Source organism: Scyliorhinus torazame, chromosome 2, assembly GCF_047496885.1.
Source record: "Scyliorhinus torazame isolate Kashiwa2021f chromosome 2, sScyTor2.1, whole genome shotgun sequence".
Classification (NCBI taxonomy): Eukaryota; Metazoa; Chordata; class Chondrichthyes; order Carcharhiniformes; family Scyliorhinidae; genus Scyliorhinus; species Scyliorhinus torazame.
In genome coordinates this window covers 216,976,302-217,002,734 of record NC_092708.1, presented here as the reverse complement: position 1 = coordinate 217,002,734, position 26,433 = coordinate 216,976,302, and the positions used below count along the sequence as shown (strand labels likewise).

At 46.5% G+C, this 26,433-nt stretch overlaps 1 protein-coding gene across 4 annotated transcripts in view; it reads left to right on the top strand.

Moving 5' to 3' along the window:
* map3k13 (mitogen-activated protein kinase kinase kinase 13) overlaps nucleotides 1–26,433 on the top strand; it is a 208,635-nt gene that overhangs the window by 156,658 nt on the left and 25,544 nt on the right. For all 4 annotated transcript variants that reach the window (XM_072483863.1, XM_072483854.1, XM_072483872.1 and 1 more), the window contains one exon: nucleotides 19,108–19,178. In XM_072483863.1, the coding sequence (XP_072339964.1) occupies nucleotides 19,108–19,178 (71 nt within the window). The remainder of the gene's footprint in view (nucleotides 1–19,107; nucleotides 19,179–26,433) is intronic.

Genomic DNA, 26,433 nt, shown 5'->3' with positions numbered 1-26,433 from the left:
GAGCGTTGTTTCCAGGTTAATGAGCGTTGTTTCCGGGTTAATGAGTGTTGTTTCCCGGGTTACTGAGCGTTGTTTCCGGGTTAATGAGCGTTGTTTCCAGGTTAATGAGCGTTGTTTCCGGGTTAATGAGCGTTGTTTCCCAGGTTAATGAGCGTTGTTTCCAGGTTAATGAGCGTTGTTTCCGGGTTAATGAGCGTTGTTTCCAGGTTAATGAGCGTTGTTTCCAGGTTAATGAGCGTTGTTTCCGGGTTAATGAGTGTTGTTTCCCGGGTTACTGAGCGTTGTTTCCGGGTTAATGAGTGTTGTTTCCAGGTTAATGAGCGTTGTTTCCGGGTTACTGAGCGTTGTTTCCGGGTTAATGAGCGTTGTTTCCGTTTAATGAGCGTTGTTTCCGGGTTAATGAGCGTTGTTTCCCAGGTTAATGAGCGTTGTTTCCAGGTTAATGAGCGTTGTTTCCCGGGTTAATGAGCGTTGTTTCCAGGTTAATGAGCGTTGTTTCCAGGTTACTGAGCGTTGTTTCCCGGGTTAATGAGCTTTGTTTCCCGGGTTACTGAGCTTTTTTTCCCGGGTTAATGAGCGTTGTTTCCCAGGTTAATGAGCGTTGTTTCCAGGTTAATGAGCGTTGTTTCCCGGGTTAATGAGCGTTGTTTCCAGGTTACTGAGCGTTGTTTCCCGGGTTAATGAGCTTTGTTTCCCGGGTTACTGAGCTTTTTTTCCCGGGTTAATGAGTGTTGTTTCCAGGTTAATGAGCGTTGTTTCCAGGTTAATGAGCGTTGTTTCCAGGTTAATGAGCGTTGTTTCCCGGGTTACTGAGCGTTGTTTCCAGGTTAATGAGCGTTGTTTCCCGGGTTAATGAGCTTTGTTTCCCGGGTTAATGAGCGTTGTTTCCAGGTTAATGAGCGTTGTTTCCAGGTTAATGAGCGTTGATTCCCGGGTTACTGAGCGTTGTTTCCAGGTTAATGAGCGTTGTTTCCCGGGTTAATGAGCGTTGTTTCCCAGGTTAATGAGCTTTTTTTCCCGGGTTAATGAGCGTTGTTTCCCAGGTTAATGAGTGTTGTTTCCAGGTTAATGAGCATTGTTTCCCGGGTTAATGAGCGTTGTTTCCCGGGTTACTGGGCGTTGTTTCCCGGGTTAATGGGCGTTGTTTCCCGGGTTAATGAGCGTTGTTTCCTGGGTTAATCAGCTTTGTTTCCCGGGTTAATGAGCGTTGTTTCCCGGGTTAATGTGCGTTATTTCCAGGTTAATGAGCGTTGTTTCCCGGGTTAATGAGCGTTGTTTCCCGGGTTAATGAGCGTTGTTTCCAGGTTAATGAGCGTTGTTTCCCGGGTTAATGAGCGTTGTTTCCAAGTTAATGAGCGTAGTTTCCCGGGTTTCTGAGTGTTGTTTCCAGGTTAATGAGCGTTGTTTCCAGGTTAATGAGCGTTGTATCCCGGGTTACTGAGCGTTATTTCTGGGGTTAATGAGCGTTGTATCCCGGGTTAATGATCGTTGTTTCCAGGTTAATGAACGTTGTTTCCCGGGTTAATGAGCGTTGTTTCCCGGGTTAAAGAGTCTTGTTTCCCGGGTTACTGAGTGTTGTTTCCAGGTTAATGAGCGTTGTTTCCCGAGTTAATGAGCTCTGTTTCCTGGGTTAATGTGTGTTGTATCCCGGATTAATAAGCATTGTTTCCCGGGTTAATGAGCGTTGTTTCTCGGGTGTTGGTGCCGAGTTAATGAGCGTTGTTCCCCGGTTTACTGAGCGTTGTTTCTTGGGTTAATGAGTGTTGTTTCCCGAGTTAATGAGCTCTGTTTCCCGGGTTAATAAGTGTTGTATCGCGGGTTAATAAGCATTGTTTCCCAGGATAATAACATGTATCCCTGAGTGTTGTCTCCCAGGTTAATGACTGTCGTTCCCAGGTTAATGACACACCTTCCCAGGTTAATGACCATCTTTTCCTGGGATAATGACCCTCGTTCCCGGGTTAATGACGCTCATTCCCGGGTTAATAACCCTTGTTCCCGAGTTAATGAGCATTGTTCCACGGGTCAATAAGCGTTGTTTCCCGGGTTAATGAGCGTTGTTTCCCGGGTCAATGAGCGTTGTTTCCCGGGTTAACGAGCGTTGTTTCCCGGGTTAACGAGCGTTGTTTCCTGGGATAACGAGCATTGTTCCACAGGTCAATGAGCGTTGTTTCCCGGGTTAATGAGCGTTGTTTCCCGGGTTAATGAGCGTTGTTTCCCGGGTTAACGAGCATTGTTTCCCGGGTTAATGAGCGTTCTTTCCCGGGTTACTGAGTGTTGTTTCCCGGGTTACTGAGCGTTGTTTCCGGGTTAATGAGTGTTGCTTCCCGGGTTACTGAGCGTTGTTTCCGTTTAATGAGCGTTGTTTCCAGGTTAATGAGCGTTGTTTCCAGGTTAATGAGCGTTGTTTCCAGGTTAATGAGCGTTGTTTCCAGGTTAATGAGCGTTGTTTCCCGGGTTAATGAGCGTTGTTTCCAGGGTTACTGAGCGTTGTTTCCCGGGTTAATGAGCGTTGTTTCCAGGTTAATGAGCGTTGTTTCCCGGGTTAATGAGCGTTGTTTCCAGGTTAATGAGCGTTGTTTCCAGGTTAATGAGCTTTTTTTCCCGGGTTAATGAGTGTTGTTTCCCAGGTTAATGAGCGTTGTTTCCAGGTTAATGAGCGTTGTGTCCCGGGTTAATGAGCGTTGTTTCCCGGGTTAATGAGCGTTGTTTCCAAGTTAATGAGCGTAGTTTCCCGGGTTTCTGAGTGTTGTTTCCAGGTTAATGAGCGTTGTTTCCAGGTTAATGAGCGTTGTATCCCGGGTTACTGAGCGTTATTTCTGGGGTTAATGAGTGTTGTATCCCGGGTTAATGATCGTTGTTTCCAGGTTAATGAACGTTGTTTCCCGGGTTAATGAGCGTTGTTTCCCGGGTTAAAGAGTCTTGTTTCCCGGGTTACTGAGTGTTGTTTCCAGGTTAATCAGCGTTGTTTCCCGAGTTAATGAGCTCTGTTTCCTGGGTTAATGTGTGTTGTATCCCGGATTAATAAGCATTGTTTCCCGGGTTAATGAGCGTTGTTTCTCGGGTGTTGGTGCCGAGTTAATGAGCGTAGTTCCCCGGTTTACTGAGCGTTGTTTCTTGGGTTAATGAGTGTTGTTTCCCGAGTTAATGAGCTCTGTTTCCCGGGTTAATAAGTGTTGTATCGCGGGTTAATAAGCATTGTTTCCCAGGATAATAACATGTATCCCTGAGTGTTGTCTCCCAGGTTAATGACTGTCGTTCCCAGGTTAATGACACACCTTCCCAGGTTAATGACCATCTTTTCCTGGGATAATGACCCTCGTTCCCGGGTTAATGACGCTCATTCCCGGGTTAATAACCCTTGTTCCCGAGTTAATGAGCATTGTTCCACGGGTCAATAAGCGTTGTTTCCCGGGTTAATGAGCGTTGTTTCCCGGGTCAATGAGCGTTGTTTCCCGGGTTAACGAGCGTTGTTTCCCGGGTTAACGAGCGTTGTTTCCTGGGTTAACGAGCATTGTTCCACAGGTCAATGAGCGTTGTTTCCGAGTTAATGAGCGTTGTTTCCCGGGTTAATGAGCGTTGTTTCCCGGGTTAATGAGCGTTGTTTCCCGGGTTAACGAGCATTGTTTCCCGGGTTAATGAGCGTTCTTTCCCGGGTTACTGAGTGTTGTTTCCCGGGTTACTGAGCGTTGTTTCCGGGTTAATGAGTGTTGCTTCCCGGGTTACTGAGCGTTGTTTCCGTTTAATGAGCGTTGTTTCCGGGTTAATGAGCGTTGTTTCCCAGGTTAATGAGCGTTGTTTCCAGGTTAATGAGCGTTGTTTCCAGGTTAATGAGCGTTGTTTCCAGGTTAATGAGCGTTGTTTCCCGGGTTAATGAGCGTTGTTTCCAGGGTTACTGAGCGTTGTTTCCCGGGTTAATGAGCGTTGTTTCCAGGTTAATGAGCGTTGTTTCCCGGGTTAATGAGCGTTGTTTCCAGGTTAATGAGCGTTGTTTCCAGGTTAATGAGCGTTGTTTCCCGGGTTAATGAGCGTTGTTTCCAGGTTAATGAGCGTTGTTTCCAGGTTAATGAGCGTTGTTTCCCGGGTTAATGAGCGTTGTGTCCCGGGTTAATGAGCTTTTTTTCCCGGGTTAATGAGTGTTGTTTCCAGGTTAATGAGCGTTGTTTCCAGGTTAATGAGCGTTGATTCCCGGGTTACTGAGCGTTGTTTCCAGGTTAATGAGCGTAGTTTCCCGGGTTAATGAGCGTTGTTTCCCGGGTTACTGAGCGTTGTTTCCCGGGTTAATGGGCGTTGTTTCCCGGGTTAATGAGCGTTGTTTCCTGGGTTAATCAGCTTTGTTTCCCGGGTTAATGAGCGTCGTTTCCCGGGTTAATGTGCGTTATTTCCAGGTTAATGAGCGTTGTTTCCCGGGTTAATGAGCGTTGTTTCCCGGGTTAATGAGCGTTGTTTCCCGGGTTAATGAGCGTTGTTTCCAGGTTAATGAGCGTTGTTTCCCGGGTTAATGAGCGTTGTTTCCAAGTTAATGAGCGTAGTTTCCCGGGTTTCTGAGTGTTGTTTCCAGGTTAATGAGCGTTATTTCCGGGGTTAATGAGCGTTGTATCCTGGGTTAATGATCGTTGTTTCCAGGTTAATGAACGTTGTTACCCGGGTTAATGAGCGTTGTTTCCCGGGTTAAAGAGTCTTGTTTCCCGGGTTACTGAGTGTTGTTTCCAGGTTAATGAGCGTTGTTTCCCGGGTTAACGAGTGTTGTTTGAGGGTTAATGAGCGTTGTTTCCCGGGTTAATGAGCATTGTTCCACAGGTCAATGAGCGTTGTTTCCGAGTTAATGAGCGTTGTTTCCCGGGTTAATGAGCGTTGTTTCCCGGGTTAATGAGCGTTGTTTCCCGGGTTAACGAGCATTGTTTCCCGGGTTAATGAGCGTTCTTTCCCAGGTTACTGAGTGTTGTTTCCCGGGTTACTGAGCGTTGTTTCCGGGTTAATGAGTGTTGCTTCCCGGGTTACTGAGCGTTGTTTCCGGGTTAATGAGCGTTGTTTCCGGGTTAATGAGCGTTGTTTCCAGGTTAATGAGCGTTGTTTCCCGGGTTAATGAGCGTTGTTTCCCGGGTTACTGAGCGTTGTTTCCCGGGTTACTGAGCTTTTTTTCCCGGGTTAATGAGTGTTGTTTCCCAGGTTAATGAGTGTTGTTTCCAGGTTAATGAGCGTTGTGTCCCGGGTTAATGAGCTTTGTTTCCCGGGTTAATGAGCGTTGTTTCCAGGTTAATGAGCGTTGTTTCCAGGTTAATGAGCGTTGATTCCCGGGTTACTGAGTGTCGTTTCCAGGTTAATGTGCGTTGTTTCCCGGGTTAATGAGCGTTGTTTCCCAGGTTAATGAGCTTTTGTTCCCGGGTTAATGAGCGTTGTTTCCCAGGTTAATGAGTGTTGTTTCCAGGTTAATGAGCGTTGTTTCCCGGGTTAATGTGCGTTGTTTCCCGGGTTACTGGGCGTTGTTTCCCGGGTTAATGGGCGTTGTTTCCCGGGTTAATGAGCGTTGTTTCCTGGGTTAATCAGCTTTGTTTCCCGGGTTAATGAGCGTTGTTTCCCGGGTTAATGTGCGTTATTTCCAGGTTAATGAGCGTTGTTTCCCGGGTTAATGAGCGTTGCTTCCCGGGTTAATGAGCGTTGTTTCCAGGTTAATGAGCGTTGTTTCCTGGGTTAATGAGCGTTGTTTCCAAGTTAATGAGCGTAGTTTCCCGGGTTTCTGAGTGTTGTTTCCAGGTTAATGAGCGTTGTTTCCAGGTTAATGAGCGTTGTATCCCGGGTTACTGAGCGTTATTTCCGGGGTTAATGAGCGTTGTATCCCGGGTTAATGATCGTTGTTTCCAGGTTAATGAACGTTGTTTCCCGGGTTAATGAGCGTTGTTTCCCGGGTTAAAGAGTCTTGTTTCCCGGATTACTGAGTGTTGTTTCCAGGTTAATGAGCGTTGTTTCCCGGGTTAACGAGTGTTGTTTGAGGGTTAATGAGCGTTGTTTCCCGGGTTAATGAGCGTTGTTTCCCGGGTTAATGAGCGTTGTTTCCTGGGTTAATGAGCGTTGTTTCCCGGGTTAATGAGCATTGTTTCCAGGTTAATGAGCGTTGTTTCCAGGTTAATGAGCGTTGTTTCCCGGGTTAATGAGCGTTGTTTCCCGGGTTAATGAGCATTGTTTCCAGGTTAATGAGCGTTGTATCCCGGGTTAATGAGCGTTGTTTCCAGGTTAATGAGCGTTGTTTCCCGGGTTAATGAGCATTGTTTCCAGGTTAATGAGCGTTGTATCCCGGGTTAATGAGCGTTGTTTCCAGGTTAATGAGCGTTGTTTCCAGGTTAATGAGCATTGTTTCCTGGGCTACTGAGTGTTGTTTCTTGGGTTAAAGAGCATTGTTTCCCGGGTTAATGAGCGTTGTTTCCAGGTTAATGAGCGTTGTTTCCCGGGTTAATGAGCGCTTGATTCCGGGTTAATGAGCGTTGTTTCCCGAGTTAATGACTCTGTTTCCTGGGTTAATGTGTGTTGTATCCCTGATTAATAAGCATTGTTTCCCGGGTTAATGAGCGTTGTTTCCCGGGTGTTGTTTCGGAGTTAATGAGCGTTGTTCCCCGGGTTACTGAGCGTTGTTTCTTGGGTTAATGAGTGTTGTTTCCCGAGTTAATGAGCTCTGTTTCCCGGGTTAATAAGTGTTGTATCCCGGGTTAATAACCCGGGTTAATGAGCGTTGTTTCCCGGGTCAATGAGCGTTGTTTCCCGGGTTAACGAGCATTGTTTCCCGGGTTAATGAGCATTGTTTCCCGGGTTAACGAGCATTGTTCCACGGGTCAATGAGCATTGTTTCAGAGTTAATTAACGTTGTTTCCCGGGTTAAAGAGCGTTGTTTCCCGGGTTACTGAGCGTTGTTTCCTGGGTTAACGAGTGTTGTTTGAGGGTTAATGAGCGTTGTTTCCCGGGCGACAGTGTTGTTTCTTGGGTTAAAGAGCGTTTTTTCCAGGTTAATGAGCGTGGGTTCCAGGTTAATGAGCGTTGTTTCCCGGGCTACTGAGTGTTGTTTCCCGGGTTAATGAGCGTTGTTTCCCGGGTTACTGAGCGTTGTCTCCCGGGTCAATGAGCGTTGTTTCCCGGGTTAATGAGCGTTGTTTCCCGGGTTACTGAGCGTTGTTTCCCGGGTCAATTGGCGTTGTTTCCCGGGTCAATGAGTGTTGTTTCCCGGGTCAATGAGTGTTGTTTCCCGGGTTACTGAGCGTTGTTTCCAGGGTTACTGAGCATTGTTTCCGGGTTAATGAGCGTTGTTTCCCAGATCAATGAGCATTGTTTCCCGAGTTACTGAGCGTTGTTTCCCGGGTTACTGAGCGTTGTTTCCCGGGTCAATTGGCGTTGTTTCCCGGGTCAATGAGTGTTGTTTCCCGGGTCAATGAGTGTTGTTTCCCGGGTTACTGAGCGTTGTTTCCAGGGTCAATTGGCGTTGTTTCCCGGGTCAATGAGTGTTGTTTCCCGGGTCAATGAGTGTTGTTTCCCGGGTTACTGAGCGTTGTTTCCAGGGTTACTGAGCATTGTTTCCGGGTTAATGAGCGTTGTTTCCAGGGTTACTGAGCATTGTTTCCGGGTTAATGAGCGTTGTTTCCAGGGTTACTGAGCATTGTTTCCGGGTTACTGAGCGTTGTTTCCAGGGTTACTGAGCATTGTTTCCGGGTTAATGAGCGTTATTTCCCAGATCAATGAGCATTGTTTCCTGAGTTACTGAGCGTTGTTTCCCGGGTTAATGAGCGTTGTTTCCCGGGTTAATGAGCGTGGTTTCCCGGGTCAATAAGCGTTGTTTCCCGGGTTACTGAGTGTTGTTTCCCGGGTCACTGAGCGTTGTTTCCCGGGTCAATGAGCGTTGTTTCCTGAGTTACTGAGTGTTGTTTCCCGGGTTACTGGGCGTTGTTTCCCGGGTTACTGAGCGTTGTTTCCTTGGTCAATGAGCGTTGTTTCCCGGGTTACTGAGCGTTGTGTGCAGGTTAGTGAGCGTTGTTTCCCGGGTTAATGAGCGTGGTTTCCCGGGTCAATGAGCGTTGTTTCCCGGGTCAATGAGTGTTGTTTCCCGGGTCACTGAGCGTTGTTTCCCGGGTCAATGAGTGTTGTTTCCCGGGTCACTGAGCGTTGTTTCCCGGGTTAATGAGCGTTGTTTCCTGAGTTACTGAGTGTTGTTTCCCGGGTTACTGGGCGTTGTTTCCCGGGTTACTGAGCGTTGTTTCCTTGGTCAATGAGCGTTGTTTCCCGGGTCAATGAGTGTTGTTTCCCGGGTCACTGAGCGTTGTTTCCCGGGTCAATGAGCGTTGTTTCCTGAGTTACTGAGTGTTGTTTCCCGGGTTACTGGGCGTTGTTTCCCGGGTTACTGAGCGTTGTTTCCTTGGTCAATGAGCGTTGTTTCCCGGGTCAATGAGTGTTGTTTCCCGGGTCAATGAGCGTTGTTTCCCGGGTCAATGAGTGTTGTTTCCCGGGTCACTGAGCGTTGTTTCCCGGGTCAATGAGCGTTGTTTCCTGAGTTACTGAGTGTTGTTTCCCGGGTTACTGGGCGTTGTTTCCCGGGTTACTGAGCGTTGTTTCCTTGGTCAATGAGCGTTGTTTCCCGGGTCAATGAGTGTTGTTTCCCGGGTCACTGAGCGTTGTTTCCCGGGTCAATGAGCGTTGTTTCCTGAGTTACTGAGTGTTGTTTCCCGGGTTACTGGGCGTTGTTTCCCGGGTTACTGAGCGTTGTTTCCTTGGTCAATGAGCGTTGTTTCCCGGGTTAATGAGCGTTGTGTGCAGGTTAATGAGCGTTGTTTCCAGGTTAATGAGCTTTGTTTCCCGGGTTAATGAGCATTGTTTCCAGGTTAATGAGCGTTGTTTCCAGGTTAATGAGCGTTGTTTCCTGAGTTACTGAGTGTTGTTTCCCGGGTTACTGGGCGTTGTTTCCCGGGTTACTGAGCGTTGTTTCCTTGGTCAATGAGCGTTGTTTCCCGGGTTAATGAGCGTTGTGTGCAGGTTAATGAGCGTTGTTTCCAGGTTAATGAGATTTGTTTCCCGGGTTAATGAGCATTGTTTCCAGGTTAATGAGCGTTGTTTCCAGGTTAATGAGCGTTGTTTCCTGGGCTACTGAGTGTTGTTTCTTGGGTTAAAGAGCGTTGTTTCCAGGTTAATGAGCGTTGTTTCCTGAGTTACTGAGTGTTGTTTCCCGGGTTACTGGGCGTTGTTTCCCGGGTTACTGAGCGTTGTTTCCTGGGTCAATGAGCGTTGTTTCCCGGGTTACTGAGCGTTGTTTCCCGGGTTAATGAGCGTTGTGTGCAGGTTAATGAGCGTTGTTTCCAGGTTAATGAGCTTTGTTTCCCGGGTTAATGAGCATTGTTTCCAGGTTAATGAGTGTTGTTTCCAGGTTAATGAGCGTTGTTTCCCGGGTTAATGAGCGTTGTTTCTAGGTTAAATAGCTTTGTTTCCAGGTTAATGAGCGTTGTATCCCGGGTTAATGAGCGTTGTTTCCAGGTTAATGAGCGTTGTTTCCAGGTTAATGAGCGTTGTTTCCTGGGCTACTGAGTGTTGTTTCTTGGGTTAAAGAGCATTGTTTCCCGGGTTTATGAGCGTTGTTTCCAGGTTAATGAGCGTTGTTTCCCGGGTTAATGAGCGTTGTTTCCGGGTTAATGAGCGTTGTTTCCCGAGTTAATGAGCTCTGTTTCCTGGGTTAATGTGTGTTGTATCCCGGATTAATAAGCATTGTTTCCCGGGTTAATGAGCGTTGTTTCTCGGGTGTTGTTTCGGAGTAAATGAGCGGTGTTCCCCGGGTTACTGAGCGTTGTTTCTTGGGTTAATGAGTGTTGTTTCCCGAGTTAATGAGCTCTGTTTCCCGGGTTAATAAGTGTTGTATCCCGGGTTGATAAGCATTGTTTCCCAGGGTAATCACATGTATCCCTGAGTGTTGTCTCCCAGGTTAATGACTGTCGTTCCCAGGTTAATGACCCACCTTCCCAGATTAATGACCATCTTTTCCTGGGATAATGACCCTTGTTCCCGAGTTAATGAGCATTGTTCCACGGGTCAATGAGCGTTGTTTCCCGGGATAATGAGCGTTGTTTCCCGGGATAATGAGCGTTGTTTCCCGGGTTAACGAGCATTGTTTCCCGGGTTAATGAGCGTTGTTTCCCGGGTTAACGAGCATTGTTCCACGGGTCAATGAGCGTTATTTCCCGGGTCAATGAGCGTTGTTTCCCGGGTTAATGAATGTTGTTTCCCGGGTTACTGAGCGTTGTTTCCCGGGTCAATGAGCGTTGTTTCCCGGGTTAATGAGCGTTGTTTCCCGGGTTACTGAGCGTTGTTTCCAGGGTTACTGAGCGTTGTTTCCGGGTTAATGAGCGTTGTTTCCCGGATCAATGAGCATTGTTTCCTGAGTTACTGAGCGTTGTTTCCCGGGTTAATGAGCGTGGTTTCCCGGGTCAATGAGCGTTGTTTCCCGGGTCAATGAGTGTTGTTTCCCGGGTCACTGAGCGTTGTTTCCCGGGTAAATGAGCGTTGTTTCCTGGGTTACAGAGTGTTGTTTCCCGGGTTACTGAGCGTTGTTTCCCGGGTTACTGAGCGTTGTTTCCTGGGTCAATGAGTGTTGTTTCCCGGGTTACTGAGCGTTGTTTCCCGGGTCAATGAGCGTTGTTTCCCGGGTCAATGAGCATTGTTTCCCGGGTTAATGAGCGTTGTTTCCCGGGTTACTGAGCGTTGTTACCCGGGTCAATGAGCGTGGTTTCCGGGTTACAGAGTGTTGTTTCCTGGGTTACGGAGTGTTGTTTCCCGGGTTACTGAGTGTTGTTTCCCGGGTAATGAGCGTTGTTTCCCGGATTAATGAGCATTTTTTCCCAGTTAATGGCCCTCACTCCCGGGTTAATGACCATCGTTTCTCGGTTAATGACCCTCGATCCTGAGTTAATGAGCGTAGTTTCCCGGGTTAATGAGCGTTGTTTCCTGGGTTAATGAACGTTGTTTCCCGTTTTAATGAGTGTTGTTTCCCGGGTTAATGAACGTTGTTTCCCGTTTTAATGAGTGTTGTTTCCCGGGTTAATGAACGTTGTATCCCGGGTTAATGAGCGTAGCTTCCTGGGTCAATGAGCGCTGTTTCCGGGTTAAAGAGTGTTGTTTCCTGGGTTACTGAGTGTTGTTTCCCGGGTTACTGAGCGTAGTTTCCCGGGTTACTGAGCGTAGTTTCCCGGGTTAACGAGCGTTGTTTCCCGGGTTAACGAGCGTAGTTTCCCGGGTTAATGAGCGTTGTTTTCTGGTTTAATGAACGTTGTTTCCCGTTTTAATGAATGTTGTTTCCCGGATAAAGGAGCGTAGCTTCCCGGGTCAATGAGCGTTGTTTCCCGGGTCAATGAGCGTTGTTTCCACGTTAATGAGCGTTGTTTCCCGGATTAATGAACGTTGTTTCCCGTTTTAATGAGTGTTGTTTCCCGGGTTAAGGAGCGTAGCTTCCTGGGTCAATGAGCGTTGTTTCTTGGGTTAAGGGGGTTGTTTCCGGGTTAATGAGCGTTGTTTACCAGGTCAATGAGCGTTGTTTCCCGGGTTAATGAGTGTTGTTTACCAGGTCAATGAGCATTGTTTCCTGGGTTAATGAGCGTTGTTTCCGGGTTAATGAGCGTTGGTTCCCGGGTTAATGAGTGTTGTTTCCCGGGATAATGAGTGTTGTTTACCAGGTCAATGAGCGTTGTTTCTTGGGTTAAGGGGGTTGTTTGCGGGTTAATGAGTGTTGTTTACCAGGTCAATGAGCGTTGTTTCCCGGGTTAATGAGTGTTGTTTACCAGGTCAATGAGCGTTGTTTCCCGGGTTAATGAGCGTTGTTTCCCGTTTTAGTGAGTGTTATTTCCCGGGTTAAGGAGCGTAGCTTCCCGGGTCAATGAGCGTTGTTTCTTGGGTTAAGGGTGTTGTTTCCAGGTTAATGAGCGTTGTTTACCAGGTCAATGAGCGTTGTTTCCCGGGTTAATGAGCGTTGTTTCCAGGTTAATGAGCATTGGTTCCCGGGTTAATGAGCGTTGTTTCCCGGGTTACTGAGCGTTGTTACCCGGGTCAATGAGCGTGGTTTCCGGGTTAAAGAATGGTGTTTCCTGGGTTACTGAGCGTTGTTTCTCGGGTCAATGAGCGTGGTTTTCCGGGTTACAGAGTGTTGTTTCCTGGGTTACTGAGCGTTGTTTCTCGGGTCAATGAGCGTAGTTTTCCGGGTTACAGAGTGTTGTTTCCCGGGTTACTGAGTGTTGTTTCCCGGGTAATGGGCGTTGTTTCCTGGGTAATGAGCGTTGTTTCCCGGATTAATGAGCATTTTTTCCCAGTTAATGGCCCTCACTCCCGGGTTAATGACCATCGTTTCTCGGTTAATGACCCTCGATCCTGAGTTAATGAGCGTAGTTTCCCGGGTTAATGAGCGTTGTTTCCCGGGTTAATGAACGTTGTTTCCCGTTTTAATGAGTGTTGTTTCCCGGGTTAATGAACGTTGTTTCCCGTTTTAATGAGTGTTGTTTCCCGGGTTAATGAACGTTGTTTCCCGGGTTAATGAGCGTAGCTTCCTGGGTCAATGAGCGCTGTTTCCGGGTTAAAGAGTGTTGTTTCCTGGTTTACTGAGTGTTGTTTCCCGGGTTACTGAGCGTAGTTTCCCGGGTTACTGAGCGTAGTTTCCCGGGTTAACGAGCGTTGTTTCCCGGGTTAACGAGCGTAGTTTCCCGGGTTAATGAGCGTTGTTTTCTGGTTTAATGAACGTTGTTTCCCGTTTTAATGAGTGTTGTTTCCCGGATAAAGGAGCGTAGCTTCCCGGGTCAATGAGCGTTGTTTCCCGGGTCAATGAGCGTTGTTTCCACGTTAATGAGCGTTGTTTCCCGGATTAATGAACGTTGTTTCCCGTTTTAATGAGTGTTGTTTCCCGGGTTAAGGAGCGTAGCTTCCTGGGTCAACGAGCGTTGTTTCTTGGGTTAAGGGGGTTGTTTCCGGGTTAATGAGCGTTGTTTCCGGGTTAATGAGCGTTGTTTCCCGAGTTAATGAGCTCTGTTTCCTGGGTTAATGTGTGCTGTATCCCGGATTAATAAGCATTGTTTCCCGGGTTAATGAGCGTTGTTTCTCGGGTGTTGTTTCGGAGTAAATGAGCGGTGTTCCCCGGGTTACTGAGCGTTGTTTCTTGGGTTAATGAGTGTTGTTTCCCGAGTTAATGAGCTCTGTTTCCCGGGTTAATAAGTGTTGTATCCCGGGTTGATAAGCATTGTTTCCCAGGGTAATCACATGTATCCCTGAGTGTTGTCTCCCAGGTTAATGACTGTCGTTCCCAGGTTAATGACCCACCTCCCCAGGTTAATGACCATCTTTTCCTGGGATAATGACCCTTGTTCCCGAGTTAATGAGCATTGTTCCACGGGTCAATGAGCGTTGTTTCCCGGGTTAATGAGCGTTGTTTCCTGGGTCAATGAGCGTTGTTTCCCGGGTTAACGAGCATTGTTTCCCGGGTTAATGAGCGTTGTTTCCCGGGTTAACGAGCATTGTTCCACGGGTCAATGAGCGTTATTTCCCGGGTCAATGAGCGTTGTTTCCCGGGTTAATGAATGTTGTTTCCCGGGTTACTGAGCGTTGTTTCCCGGGTCAATGAGCATTGTTTCCCGGGTTAATGAGCGTTGTTTCCCGGGTTACTGAGCGTTGTTTCCAGGGTTACTGAGCGTTGTTTCCGGGTTAATGAGCGTTATTTCCCGGATCAATGAGCATTGTTTCCTGAGTTACTGAGCGTTGTTTCCCGGGTTAATGAGCGTGGTTTCCCGGGTCAATGAGCGTTGTTTCCCGGGTCAATGAGTGTTGTTTCCCGGGTCACTGAGCGTTGTTTCCCGGGTCAATGAGCGTTGTTTCCTGGGTTACTGAGTGTTGTTTCCCAGGTTACTGGGCGTTGTTTCCCGGGTTACTGAGCGTTGTTTCCTGGGTCAATGAGTGTTGTTTCCCGGGTTAAGGAGCGTTGTTTCCTGGGTTAATGAGCGTTGTTTCCCGGGTTAAGGAGCGTTGTTTCCTGGGTTAAGGAGCATTGTTTCCCAGGTTAATGACCGTGGTTTCCTGGGTTAATGAGCGTCGTTTCCTGGGTTACTGAGTGTTGTTTCCCTGGTTAATGAGCATTGTTTCCCGGGTTAATGAGCATTGTTTCCCGGGTTAATGAGTGTTGTTTCCCAGGTTAAGGAGCGTTGTTTCCTGAGTTAATGATCGTTGTTTCCCGGGTTACTGAGTGTTGTTTTCTGGGTTAATGAGCGTTGTTTCCCGGGTTAATGAGCTCTGTTTCCCGGGTTAATAAGTGTTGTATCCCGGGTTGATAAGCATTGTTTCCCAGGGTAATCACATGTATCCCTGAGTGTTGTCTCCCAGGTTAATGACTGTCGTTCCCAGGTTAATGACCCACCTCCCCAGGTTAATGACCGTCTTTTCCTGGGATAATGACCCTTGTTCCCGAGTTAATGAGCATTGTTCCACGGGTCAATGAGCGTTGTTTCCCGGGTTAATGAGCGTTGTTTCCTGGGTCAATGAGCGTTGTTTCCCGGGTTAACGAGCATTGTTTCCCGGGTTAATGAGCGTTGTTTCCCGGGTTAACGAGCATTGTTCCACGGGTCAATGAGCGTTATTTCCCGGGTCAATGAGCGTTGTTTCCCGGGTTAATGAATGTTGTTTCCCGGGTTACTGAGCGTTGTTTCCCGGGTCAATGAGCATTGTTTCCCGGGTTAATGAGCGTTGTTTCCCGGGTTACTGAGCGTTGTTTCCAGGGTTACTGAGCGTTGTTTCCGGGTTAATGAGCGTTGTTTCCCGGATCAATGAGCATTGTTTCCTGAGTTACTGAGCGTTGTTTCCCGGGTTAATGAGCGTGGTTTCCCGGGTCAATGAGCGTTGTTTCCCGGGTCAATGAGTGTTGTTTCCCGGGTCACTGAGCGTTGTTTCCCGGGTCAATGAGCGTTGTTTCCTGGGTTACTGAGTGTTGTTTCCCGGGTTATTGGGCGTTGTTTCCCGGGTTACTGAGCGTTGTTTCCTGGGTCAATGAGTGTTGTTTCCCGGGTTACTGAGCGTTGTTTCCCGGGTCAATGAGCGTTGTTTCCCAGGTTAAGGAGCGTTGTTTCCTGGGTTAATGAGCGTTGTTTCCCGGGTTAAGGAGCGTTGTTTCCTGGGTTAAGGAGCATTGTTTCCCAGGTTAATGACCGTGGTTTCCTGGGTTAATGAGCGTCGTTTCCTGGGTTACTGAGTGTTGTTTCCCTGGTTAATGAGCATTGTTTCCCGGGTTAATGAGCATTGTTTCCCGGGTTAATGAGTGTTGTTTCCCAGGTTAAGGAGCGTTGTTTCCCGGGTTAATGAGCATTGTTTCCAGGGTTAATGAGTGTTGTTTCTCAGGTTAAGGAGCGTTGTTTCCTGAGTTAATGAGCGTTGTTTCCCGGGTTACTGAGTGTTGTTTTCTGGGTTAATGAGCGTTGTTTCCCGGGTTACTGAGCGTTCTTTCCCGGGAAACTGAGCGTTGTATCCGGGTTAATGAGCTTTGTTTTCCGGGTTAATGAGCGTTGTTTCCTGGGTTAATGAGCGTTGTTTCCCGGGTTAATGAGCGTTGTTTCCCGGGTTAAGGAGCATTGTTTCCCAGGTTAATGACCGTGGTTTCCTGGGTTAATGAGCGTTGTTTCCTGAGTTAATGAGCGTTGTTTCCCGGGTTAAGGAGCGTTGTTTCCTGGGTTAATGAGCGTTGTTTCCCGGGTTTAGGTGCGTTGTTTCCCAGGTTAATGACCGTGGTTTCCTGGGTTAATGAGCGTCGTTTCCTGGGTTACTGAGTGTTGTTTCCCGGGTCGGTGAGCGTTGTTTCCCGGGTTAATGAGCGTTGTTTCCCGGGTTAATGAGCATTGTTTCCCGGGTTTAGGTGCGATGTTTCCCGGGTTACTGAGCCTTGTTTCCCGGGTTACTGTGTGTTGTTTCCTGGGTAAATGAGCATTGTTTCCCGGGTTAATGAGCGTTGTTTCCCGGGTTACTGAGCATTGTTTCCCGTGTTACTGGGCGTTGTTTCCCGGGATAATGAGCGTTGTTTTCTGGGTTAATGAGTGTTGTTTCCCGGGTTAATGAGCGTTGTTTTCCGGGTTAATGAGCGTTGTTTCTCCGGTCAATGAGCGTTGTTTCCCGGGTTAAGGAGTGTAATTTCCCAGATTAATGAATGTCGTTTCACGGGTTAATGAGCGTCATTTCCGGGTTAATGACCGTTGTTTCCCAGGTTAATGAGCGTTGTTTCCCAGGTTAAGGAGCGTTGTATCCTAGGTCAATCTGTGTTGTTTCCCAGGCCAATGAACGGTGTTTCCCAGGTCAATGAACATTGTTTCCCAGGTCAATGAACATTGTTTCCCGGGTCAATGAGCCTTGTTTGCCAGGTCAATGTGCATTGTTTCCCGGGTCAAGCAGCGTTGTTTGCCGGGTCAATGTGCATTGTTTGCCGGGTCAAGCAGCGTTGTTTGCCGGGTCAATGTGCGTTGTTTCCCGCATCAATGTGCTTTGTTTCCCGGGTCAATAAGGGTTGTTTCACAGGTTAATGAGCGTTGTTTCCCGGGTTAATGTTAATCAGTAAAATGATGTGAACCATTCAGAAAGAACTGAATAATTGTATGTATCAAGGTATCCAGCTGAGCTCAGGATCTGATTTCTTTGAAAATTGAATTATTAGTGCCAAACCAGCTGCAGTTTACAGTGAGGGCCACAATACAGGCCAAGTTTAAACAGGGTTGAAATGATTGTGTGATGCCAAGTTTGCAGGAGGATGTAGGCTTCAAAAGAGGTGAGGGTTAAATCTCATGAAGATGACTTTGTGCATCTTGGGAGGTCAATATTAACCCCGCATTGACGGGCAGGAAAGGGAGGTGATTAAAAACTTAACCTGTCGTTCTTTCAGGCTGGGAGCAAAATAAAAAGAGATCCTGCTGTTACATTTGTCAGAACCTCCTCGTTCTCAGTCTACCTGATGTCTCCCACACCCTCCATGTCTTGCCACATCATGGCCTTGGTTTAAAAAAAGTGGAGGAGCATGTTGTATTTGAAGTTTCAAAGAGACAAGGGATGAAAGCTGAGTGGAGGAGTAATCATGATAATATTGATAAAGTGGAGAGAGTCGAAAAGCAGAACGAATGAGAGGATTGGGGCCTGGAAGTGAGAAACAAGCCTCATGGAAACGTTTCATGAAACGTTATCATGTGATAGATTCCTGCCATTTTTCTTGAATCATGCATGAACACAGATTCAGACAGCCTGTGAAAATGTGCCATCCTCCTGATACTTGGCCTGTTGGGATTGGCTTGCAACCCCATCGTGTACTATCACTTGGTGTAACTTTACACCCTCCACATCTCACGGACTGCTGATGGGGTCAGTTGGAGGACTGTTTTGTCAGCAGAACATATTTCAAGCTGTTGATTCTATATCATCTGCGATCTGTAAGAAGGACACGGGTTTGTTAGGACTGTTTGCTACTCAGCTGGGAGTATGAATCATTTAGCAGCCCAAATCAGGTAGAGGGTTAGAGACACATCAAACAATCCTGGGGATGACGGCATTACCGGACTATGAGCCGGGGGGGGGGGTGTTGGTAGGGTAGAGGATTAGCTCGACGCCAACCCAGGAGAGATGTCACATTCTTGTAGCAGAACCCAGGGACTCTATCGTGGGAAACTGCAGGATTAAATGCTCCAAATATGGATTAGATATAAAAACAACAATTTACATTTATAGAGCACCTTTAGCAAAGCAAAGTGCCTTACCTCACAACATTATCAAATAAAAGTTGACACTGAACCACCTAAAGAGATATTTCAACAGGTGGTCAATAGCTTGGTCACAGAGATAGGTTTTAGGAAGTGTCTTCCAGGAGCAGAAAGGTTTAGGGAGGGAATTTCAGAGCTTAAGACTCAGCCAGTTTTAGGCACACAGTGGAGTAATTAAAGTTGGGGATAGAATCCCTGCAATGCAGAAGGAGGCCATTCAGCCCATCGGGTCTGCACCAACTAGGGCTGGTTTAGCACAGTGGGCTAAACAACTGACTTGTATTGCAGAACAAGGCCAGCAGAGCGGGTTCAATTCCCGTACCGGCCTCCCCGAACAGGCGCCGGAATGTGGCGACTAGGGGCTTTTCACAGTAACTTCATTGAAGCCTACTTGTGACAATAACCCTCTGAAAGAGCACCATACCTAAGCCCACACCCGGCCCTATCCTCATAACTCCACATAACCTGCACATTTTGGACACTAATGGGCAATTTAGCATGGCAATCCACTTAACCTGCGACTGTGGAAGGAAACTAGAGCGCCTTGAGGAAACCCACGCAAACATGGGGAGAACATGCAAACCCCACACAGACAGACACCCAAGGCTGGAATTGAACCTGGGTCACTGGCACTGTGAGGCAGCAGTGCTACCCACTGTGCCACCGGAGACAGGAATTTGAGGAGAACAGAAAGAGGGTTCTGGGGCTTTGGGAGGTTACAGGGAGAGGGCTGTGAAGGGATTTGAAAACAAGGATGAGAATTTTAAATTTAATGGGCTGGGGCCCAGTGTGGGTCAGTGAGCACCGGATTGATGGATGAGCGGGACTTAGGATGAGTTAGAACACAAGCAGCAAACCTTTGGACAAGCTCAAATTTATGGAAGGTGGGAGGCCAGCCAGGAATCCATTGGAATTGTCAAATCTGAAGCTGGCTTGGCATGGGATGGGCCGAATGGCCTTCTTCTGCACAGTAGGGATTCTATGATTCTATGGGTGAGGGATTCAGCTGCATGTGAGCTGAGGCAGGGGCAGAGCCAGGCAGGTTGGTTACAGCGTAAAGCTTCCTCTATACTGTGAATTAGTCACAACTTCAGAACGGTGCCAATTCCTATTGTGGGACCTGTGATTGTGATTTCAAAATGGATGCTGAATGAGGCAGAATTTTCACCCGTGGATCAAATTTCCATTCAGTATTGGAGCGAGGCTGCCCGAGCTAGATACCTGTTTGTGAAACAACAGCGGGACGATAAAGTAGTGTGGTTAGGAATGTGAGAATCTTAATCAATGTAACTGAAGTAAGCTGTCTGGGGCACAGAATACTATTGTTCTCTGTTGGTCACAGAATGGCGACGACTCCTCCGAGGAAGAGGAGGGAGAAGTGGACAGTGAAGTGGAGTTTCCCCGCAGACAGAGGTAAGGCATCAAATGCAGCCATCCAACACAATTTCCTCCCCTTCTGTGTATTACGTAGTGAAGCGTAGTTTGAGCACAAGGACTTGTGAATGACTACTCAGCAGTGAAAAACATGTGAGATCTGGCTGAAGCCTGGACTGCCAATCAGTCATAACGTACAACAAAGAATGAAGCCATTTGGACCATCAATTCTGTGCCAGCTCTTTGAAAGGGCTATTCAATTAGTCTGACTCCCTCAGCTCTTTCCATAGACCTGAAATTGTCTCCTTTTCCAAGTCAGTCCAGTCAGTATGCCCCTTTCTCAAGGATCCTACATTTTTCTCCAGTGAAAAAGCTATTCTTGTTTCTATATTCCGTTAGCTGAGCTTATTAACAGCTGTTATCCAGTGACTCCAGATGGATTGAAGAAAGAACATAAAGATAAGAATGCTTTTAAAAATGATCTGGAAGAGGTTGTTTGGCCTCTCAAGCCATTCAGCAAAATCATAGCTGATATGCTACCTCGGCTGTACCTTCCAACACTATCTCCATGTCCTTTAGCCCCCAAAAGTCTAGCAATCTTTGGCTTGAATATACTCAACAATTGAGCACTTCCTCTCCTAAGGCAAATATGTCCTTCCTTATATAAGGAGACCAACATTGTACGCGGTCTTATGAAGGCCCTTTACAGGTACATTAAGACTTCTTTACACTTATACTTCAATGTCTTTGTAATAAAGGTTAACATACATTTTTTTCTATTTGCTTGGTGTACCAGCATTTTAACTTTCAATGATTCATGTACAGCTTCATTCAAATCCCCCTGAATGTAAACAATTCCCATTCTCAATATTTAGAAAAAATTCTGCTTTTCTTTGATTCCTATCCATGCGGATAACACACACTCCTCCACATTATATTACATCTGCCACAGTCTGCCACATTCTTGCCTAATCACTTAGCCTGTCTAAATCCTTTTGCAGCATGTTGTGCTTTTCTCGCGCTTACTTTCCCACATAACTTTGCATTACATTCAAACTTGGTTACGTTATACTTAGTCCCCCATCCGAGTCGTTGACATACATCGTAAATAGCTGAGAGGACTGATTCCTGTGGTAACCCACTAGTCACAGCCTGCCAGTCTGTTTGTTACTGTCTGTTTTCTGTCCTTAACAAATCCTCAGCCCATGCTAATATATTCCCCAAATCCTCTGAGCCCTAATTTTGTGTAATAACCTCGTATGTGGCACCTTGTTGAATGCTTTCTGAGAATCTTTTTTTATTAAGTATGTTTATTACGGTTTTACATATTAACAAACAACCAAATAAAACACAAGAATGCAAATTGTGCAAGCAAAGAAAAGAAAAAGTAACTAACTTAAACTCCTAAAATTCCTAACACCGATGGTGTCTAGATCTTTGAAAAAGGAAATAAACGGCTGCCATCTCAGGTAGAACGTCTCCACTGAATCTCCAAATGCAAAAAGGATATGAAGTCCCCTAACCAGCCTGAGGTACTAGGTGGAGAAGGAGACCGCCAAACGAGCAGTATCTGCCTCCGGGCTATCAGTGAGGCGAAGGCGAGAATGCTCGCCTCTACCCCAGAGTCCGGAGAGTCCAAAACTGCAAATATGGCCATCAGCGGACATAGGACTAATTCCACACAGAGAATCGCAGACATGGGACTAAAAAAGGAAGCTCAGAAGCTGGCGATACTGGGGCAGGACCAAAACATAAATGTGATCTGCAGGGGCAAGTGAACACCGATCACATCTGTTCTCAACATTAAGAAAAAACCCACTCACTTTGCATTGCTCATGTGCGTCCTTTGTTGCACCTTGAACTGAATTAGGCTCAACCAGGCACATATAAAGGGCCTCTCTCCAAGTCTCGCTAGTGAGTATGGGGCCCAGTTCACACTCCCATTTTGCCCTCACCCTGTTTAGTGGGGAGGGATCAGACGAGAGAACGTGGCCATATAGGACTGAGATAGACCCCCAGCCCGGTTGAGCCAAGGACAGAATCCTCTCCAGCAAGGAGGAAGGTGGAGCCAGAGGAAAGGAAAGGAAAGCTGTATGGGTGAAATCGTGAACTTGAAAATAGAGTTGGGTAGCTGAAATTTGTCTGCTAATTCTCTAAGGCTGGCAGACCTCCCCTCATTGAACAAGTTACCAAAGTGCTTCAATTTCTACGAGTTAAAGGTTGAGTCCAGCCCTAAAGGTAAGAAAATGTGGTTGTTACAGATAGGGGCCAGTGAAGACAAGGACGGGAGTTTAAGATGTTGGTACTGTTTTTAGATTCTAAGAGAGGAGACCACAACCGGGTTTGAGGAGAAGCTAACGGGAGAAATGGGTAATGGTGCAGTAACTATGGCTATGGAGAGTGGATGCAGTGAAAGAGCCTCCATTTGGCCGCAGATAATATGGGATCACTGACACACAGTAAGATTTTTGGGATTTTGGTGGCCCAGCAATAAAACAATAAGTTTGGGAGGGCCAAGCCTACTGTCTGTCTTTCCCTCTGGAGTAGAACGCTGCAGATCTCGGATTCTTGGCCACCCAGATAAAGGCGGATATCAATTTATTAACCTTGATAAAAAAGGATTTGGGCAGGAAAATGGGGAGACATTGAAAGAAAAAGAAAAATCTAGAGTATGCTAATTTTGATTGCTTGAATCCTGCCAGCCAAAGACAAAGGAAGGTTGTTCCATCTCTGTAGGCCGTTCTAGCATTGTTGATATCATTCAATTTGTGAAACAAAGCCCAATTGTGGGCCACCCTGACCCCCGAGTAACGAAAACCTGTACTAGAGAGACGAAAGGTTACATGCCTTAAATAGGCTCGTTTTCCAGGAGGGTTGACCAGAAAACATTCACTCTTACCCTAGATTTAATTTATAGCCAGAGAAGGAACTTAAAGTATTAAGTGTCTTAGAGGGGATTGTTAGAGGGAATTGTCTGTAATGTATAAAAGTAGGTCATCTGCATAAAGAGATCCCTAATGTTCCACCCTGACCCGATTAATACCCCCCATTGATTGGAAGCTCTCAAAGCTGCAGAGAGAGATTATTGTCAGAGTGAGTAAAAGTGGAGAGAGTGGGCAGCCCTGCCTAGTTCAAGGGGAAGTAGTCTGAATATAAGCATTTGTGTGAACGCTGACAGTGGGAGCATTGTATAGCAAATAGGTCCAAGAGATGAATTTATGGCCAAATCCAAATCTTCCAAGAATCTCAAAAAAATAGCAAAGATCAGTGGGAGACTAGAGGACTGGGAAATCTTTAGGGGGCAACAGAAAGCTACTAAAAAAGCTATAAAGAAGAGTAAGATAGATTATGAGAGTAAACTTGCTCAGAATATAAAAACAGATAGTAAAAGTTTCTACAAATACATAAAACAAAAAAGAGTGGCTAAGGTAAATATTGGTCCTTTAGAGGATGAGAAGGGAGATTTAATAATGGGAGATGAGGAAATGGCTGAGGAACTGAACAGGTTTTTTGGGTCGGTCTTCACAGTGGAAGACACAAATAACATGCCAGTGACTGATGGAAATGAGGCTATGACAGGTGAGGACCTTGAGAGGATTGATATCACCAAGGAGGTAGTGATGGGCAAGCTAATGGGGCTAAAGGTAGACAAGTCTCCTGGCCCTGATGGAATGCATCCCAGAGTGCTAAAAGAGATGGCTAGGGAAATTGCAAATGCACTAGTGATAATTTACCAAAATTCACTAGACTCTGGGGTGGTCCCGGCGGATTGGAAATTAGCAAACGTGACACCACTGTTTAAAAAAGGAGGTAGGCAGAAAGTGGGTAATTATAGGCCAGTGAGCTTAACTTCGGTAGTAGGGAAGATGCTGGAATCTATCATCAAGGAAGAAATAGCGAGGCATCTGGATGGAAATTGTCCCATTGGACAGACGCAGCATGGGTTCATAAAGGGCAGGTCGTGCCTAACTAATTTAGTGGAATTTTTTGAGGACATTAACAGTGCGGTAGATAACGGGGAGCCAGTGGATGTGGTACATCTGGATTTCCAGAAAGCCTTTGACAAGGTGCCACACAAAAGGTTGTTGCATAAGATAAAGATGCATGGCATTAAGGGGAAAGTAGGAGCATGGATAGAGGATTGGTTAATTAATAGAAAGCAAAGAGTGGGGATTAATGGGTGTTTCTCTGTTTGGCAATCAGTAGCTAGTGGTGTCCCTCAGGGATCAGTGTTGGGCCCACAACTGTTCACAATTTACATAGATGATTTGGAGTTGGGGACCAAGGGCAATGTGTCCAAGTTTGCAGACGACACTAAGATAAGTGGTAAAGCAAAAAGTGCAGAGGATACTGGAAGTCTGCAGAGGGATTTGGATAGGTTAAGTGAATGGGCTAGGGTCTGGCAGATGGAATACAATGTTGACAAATTTGAGGTTATCCATTTGGGTAAGAATAACGGCAAAAGGGATTATTATTTAAATGATAAAAAATTAAAACATGCTGCTGTGCAGAGAGATCTGGGTGTGCTAGTGCATGAGTCGCAGAAAGTTGGTTTTCAGGTGCAACAGGTGATTAAGAAGGCAAATGGAATTTTGTCCTTCATTGCTAGAGGGATGGAGTTTAAGACTAGGGAGGTTATGCTGCAATTGTATAAGGTGTTAGTGAGGCCACACCTGGAGTATTGTGTTCAGTTTTGGTCTCCTTACTTGAGAAAGGACGTACTGGCACTGGAGGGTGTGCAGAGGAGATTCACTAGGTTAATCCCAGAGCTGAAGGGGTTGGATTACGAGGAGAGGTTGAGTAGACTGGGACTGTACTCATTGGAATTTAGAAGGATGAGGGGGGATCTTATAGAAACATATAAGATTATGAAGGGAGTAGATAGGATAGATACGGGCAGGTTGTTTCCACTGGCGGGTGAAAGCAGAACTAGGGGGCATAGCCTCAAAATAAGGGGAAGTAGATTTAGGACTGAGTTTAGGAGGAACTTCTTCACCCAAAGGGTTGTGAATCTATGGAATTCCTTGCCCAGTGAAGCAGTAGAGGCGCCTTCATTAAATGTTTTTAAGATAAAGATAGATAGTTTTTTGAAGAATAAAGGGATTAAGGGTTATGGTGTTCGGGCCGGAAAGTGGAGCTGAGTCCACAAAAGATCAGCCATGATCTCATTGAATGGCGGAGCAGGCTCGAGGGGCCAGATGGCCTACTCCTGCTCCTAGTTCTTATGTTCTTATGTACCCTGTCAAATGCTTTCTCTGCATCAAGGGATACTATCACCTCTGGCTCGGAGGCAGGAGAGGGAGAAAGTATAACATTTAAAAGGTGACACATATTGGTTGATAATGAAAGGCAAGGCTCCAGCCAGAGCACCAGAACTTTAGCAAGCAGCTTAACATCCACGTTTAAAAGCGAGATGGGTTGGTATGAACCGCACTCAGTCGGGTCCATGTCCTTCTTAAGGAGCAAGGAAATAGAGGCTTGTGTAAGGGTTGGAGACAATAAACCGTGGGATAGGGTGTTGTTGAACATATTTAACCACAAAGGTGTGAGCTATTCCGAGAACTTACAATAAAATTTGATCAGAAAACTATCCAGGCCAGAAGCCTACCAGCCTGCATCAGACCAAAGCATTTTAAATTCTCATCGGGGCGTAACGGGGAGTCCAACTCACAACTCTCGACTGTTTCGACAGCTCAGATAGACAGGTTATCCAGGAAATCAGACAACACTGACTTGTCCACAGGAGGCTCAGATTGATACAGGTCACTGTAATAGAATTTAAAAGCCGCATTGACCTAGAGAGGGGCGAGAACGAGGTTGCTGCCTGGGTTCAGTATCTGGGGGGATCTCATGGGAGGCCACTTGACTTTTAAAAGAACAAAGAACAAAGAAAATTACAGCACAGGAACAGGCCCTTCGGCCCCCCCCCCAGCCTGCGCCGATCCAGATCCTTTATCTTAACCTGTCTTCTATTTTCCAAGGATCTACTTCCCTCTGTTCCCCGCCCGTTCATATATCTGTCTAGATGCATCTTAAATGATGCTATCGTGCCCGCCTCTACCACCCCCGCTGGCAAGGTATTCCAGGCACCCACCACCCTCTGCATAAAAACTTTCCATGCACATCTCCCTTAAACTTTCCACCTCTCACCTTGAAATCGTGACCCATTGTAATTGACACCCCCACTCTTGGAAAAAGCTTGTTGCTATCCACCCTGTCCATACCTCTCATAATTTTGTAGACCTCAATCAGGTCCCCCCTCAACCTCCGTCTTTCTAATGAAAACAATCCTAATCTACTCAACCTTTCTTCATAGCTAGCACCCTCCATACCAGGCAACATCCTGGTGAACCTCCTCTGCACCTTCTCTAAAGCATCCACATCCTTCTGGTAATGCGGCGACCAGAACTGCACGCAGTATTCCAAATGTGGCCTAACCAAAATCCTGTACAACTGTAACATGACCTGCCGACTCTTGTACTCAATACCCTGTCCGATGAAGGCAAGCATGCTGTATGCCTTCTTGACCACTCTATCAACCTGCGTTGCCACCTTCAGGGTACAATGGACCTGAACTCCCAGATCTCTCTGTACATCAATTTTCCCCAGGACTCTTCCATTGACCGTATAGTCCGCTCTTGAATTAGATCTTCCAAAATGCATCACCTCGCATTTGCCTGGATTGAACGCCATCTGCCATTTCTCTGCCCAACTCTCCAATCTATCTATATTTTGCTGTATTCTCTGACAGTGCTCCTCGCTATCTGCAACTCCACCAATCTTAGTATCATCTGCAAACTTGCTAATCAGACCACCTATACCTTTGTCCAGATCATTTATGTATATCACAAACAACAGTGGTCTGAGCACGGATCCCTGTGGAACACCACTAGTCACCTTTCTCCATTTTGAGACACTCCCTTCCACCACTACTCTCTGTCTCCTGTTGCCCAGCCAGTTCTTTATCCATCTAGCTAGTACACCCTGAACCCCATACGACTTCACTTTTTCCATCAACCTGCCATGGGAAACTTGATCAAACGCCTTACTGAAGTCCATGTATATGACATCTACAGCCCTTCCCTCATCAATTAACTTTGTCACTTCCTGAAAGAATTCTATTAGGTTTGTAAGACATGACCTTCCCTGCACAAAACCATGCTGCCTTTCACTGATAAATCTATTTTCTTCCAAATGTGAATAGATCCTATTCCTCAGTATCTTCTCCAACAGTTTGCCTACCACTGACGTCAAGTTCACAGGTCTATAATTCCCTGGATTATCCCTGCTACCC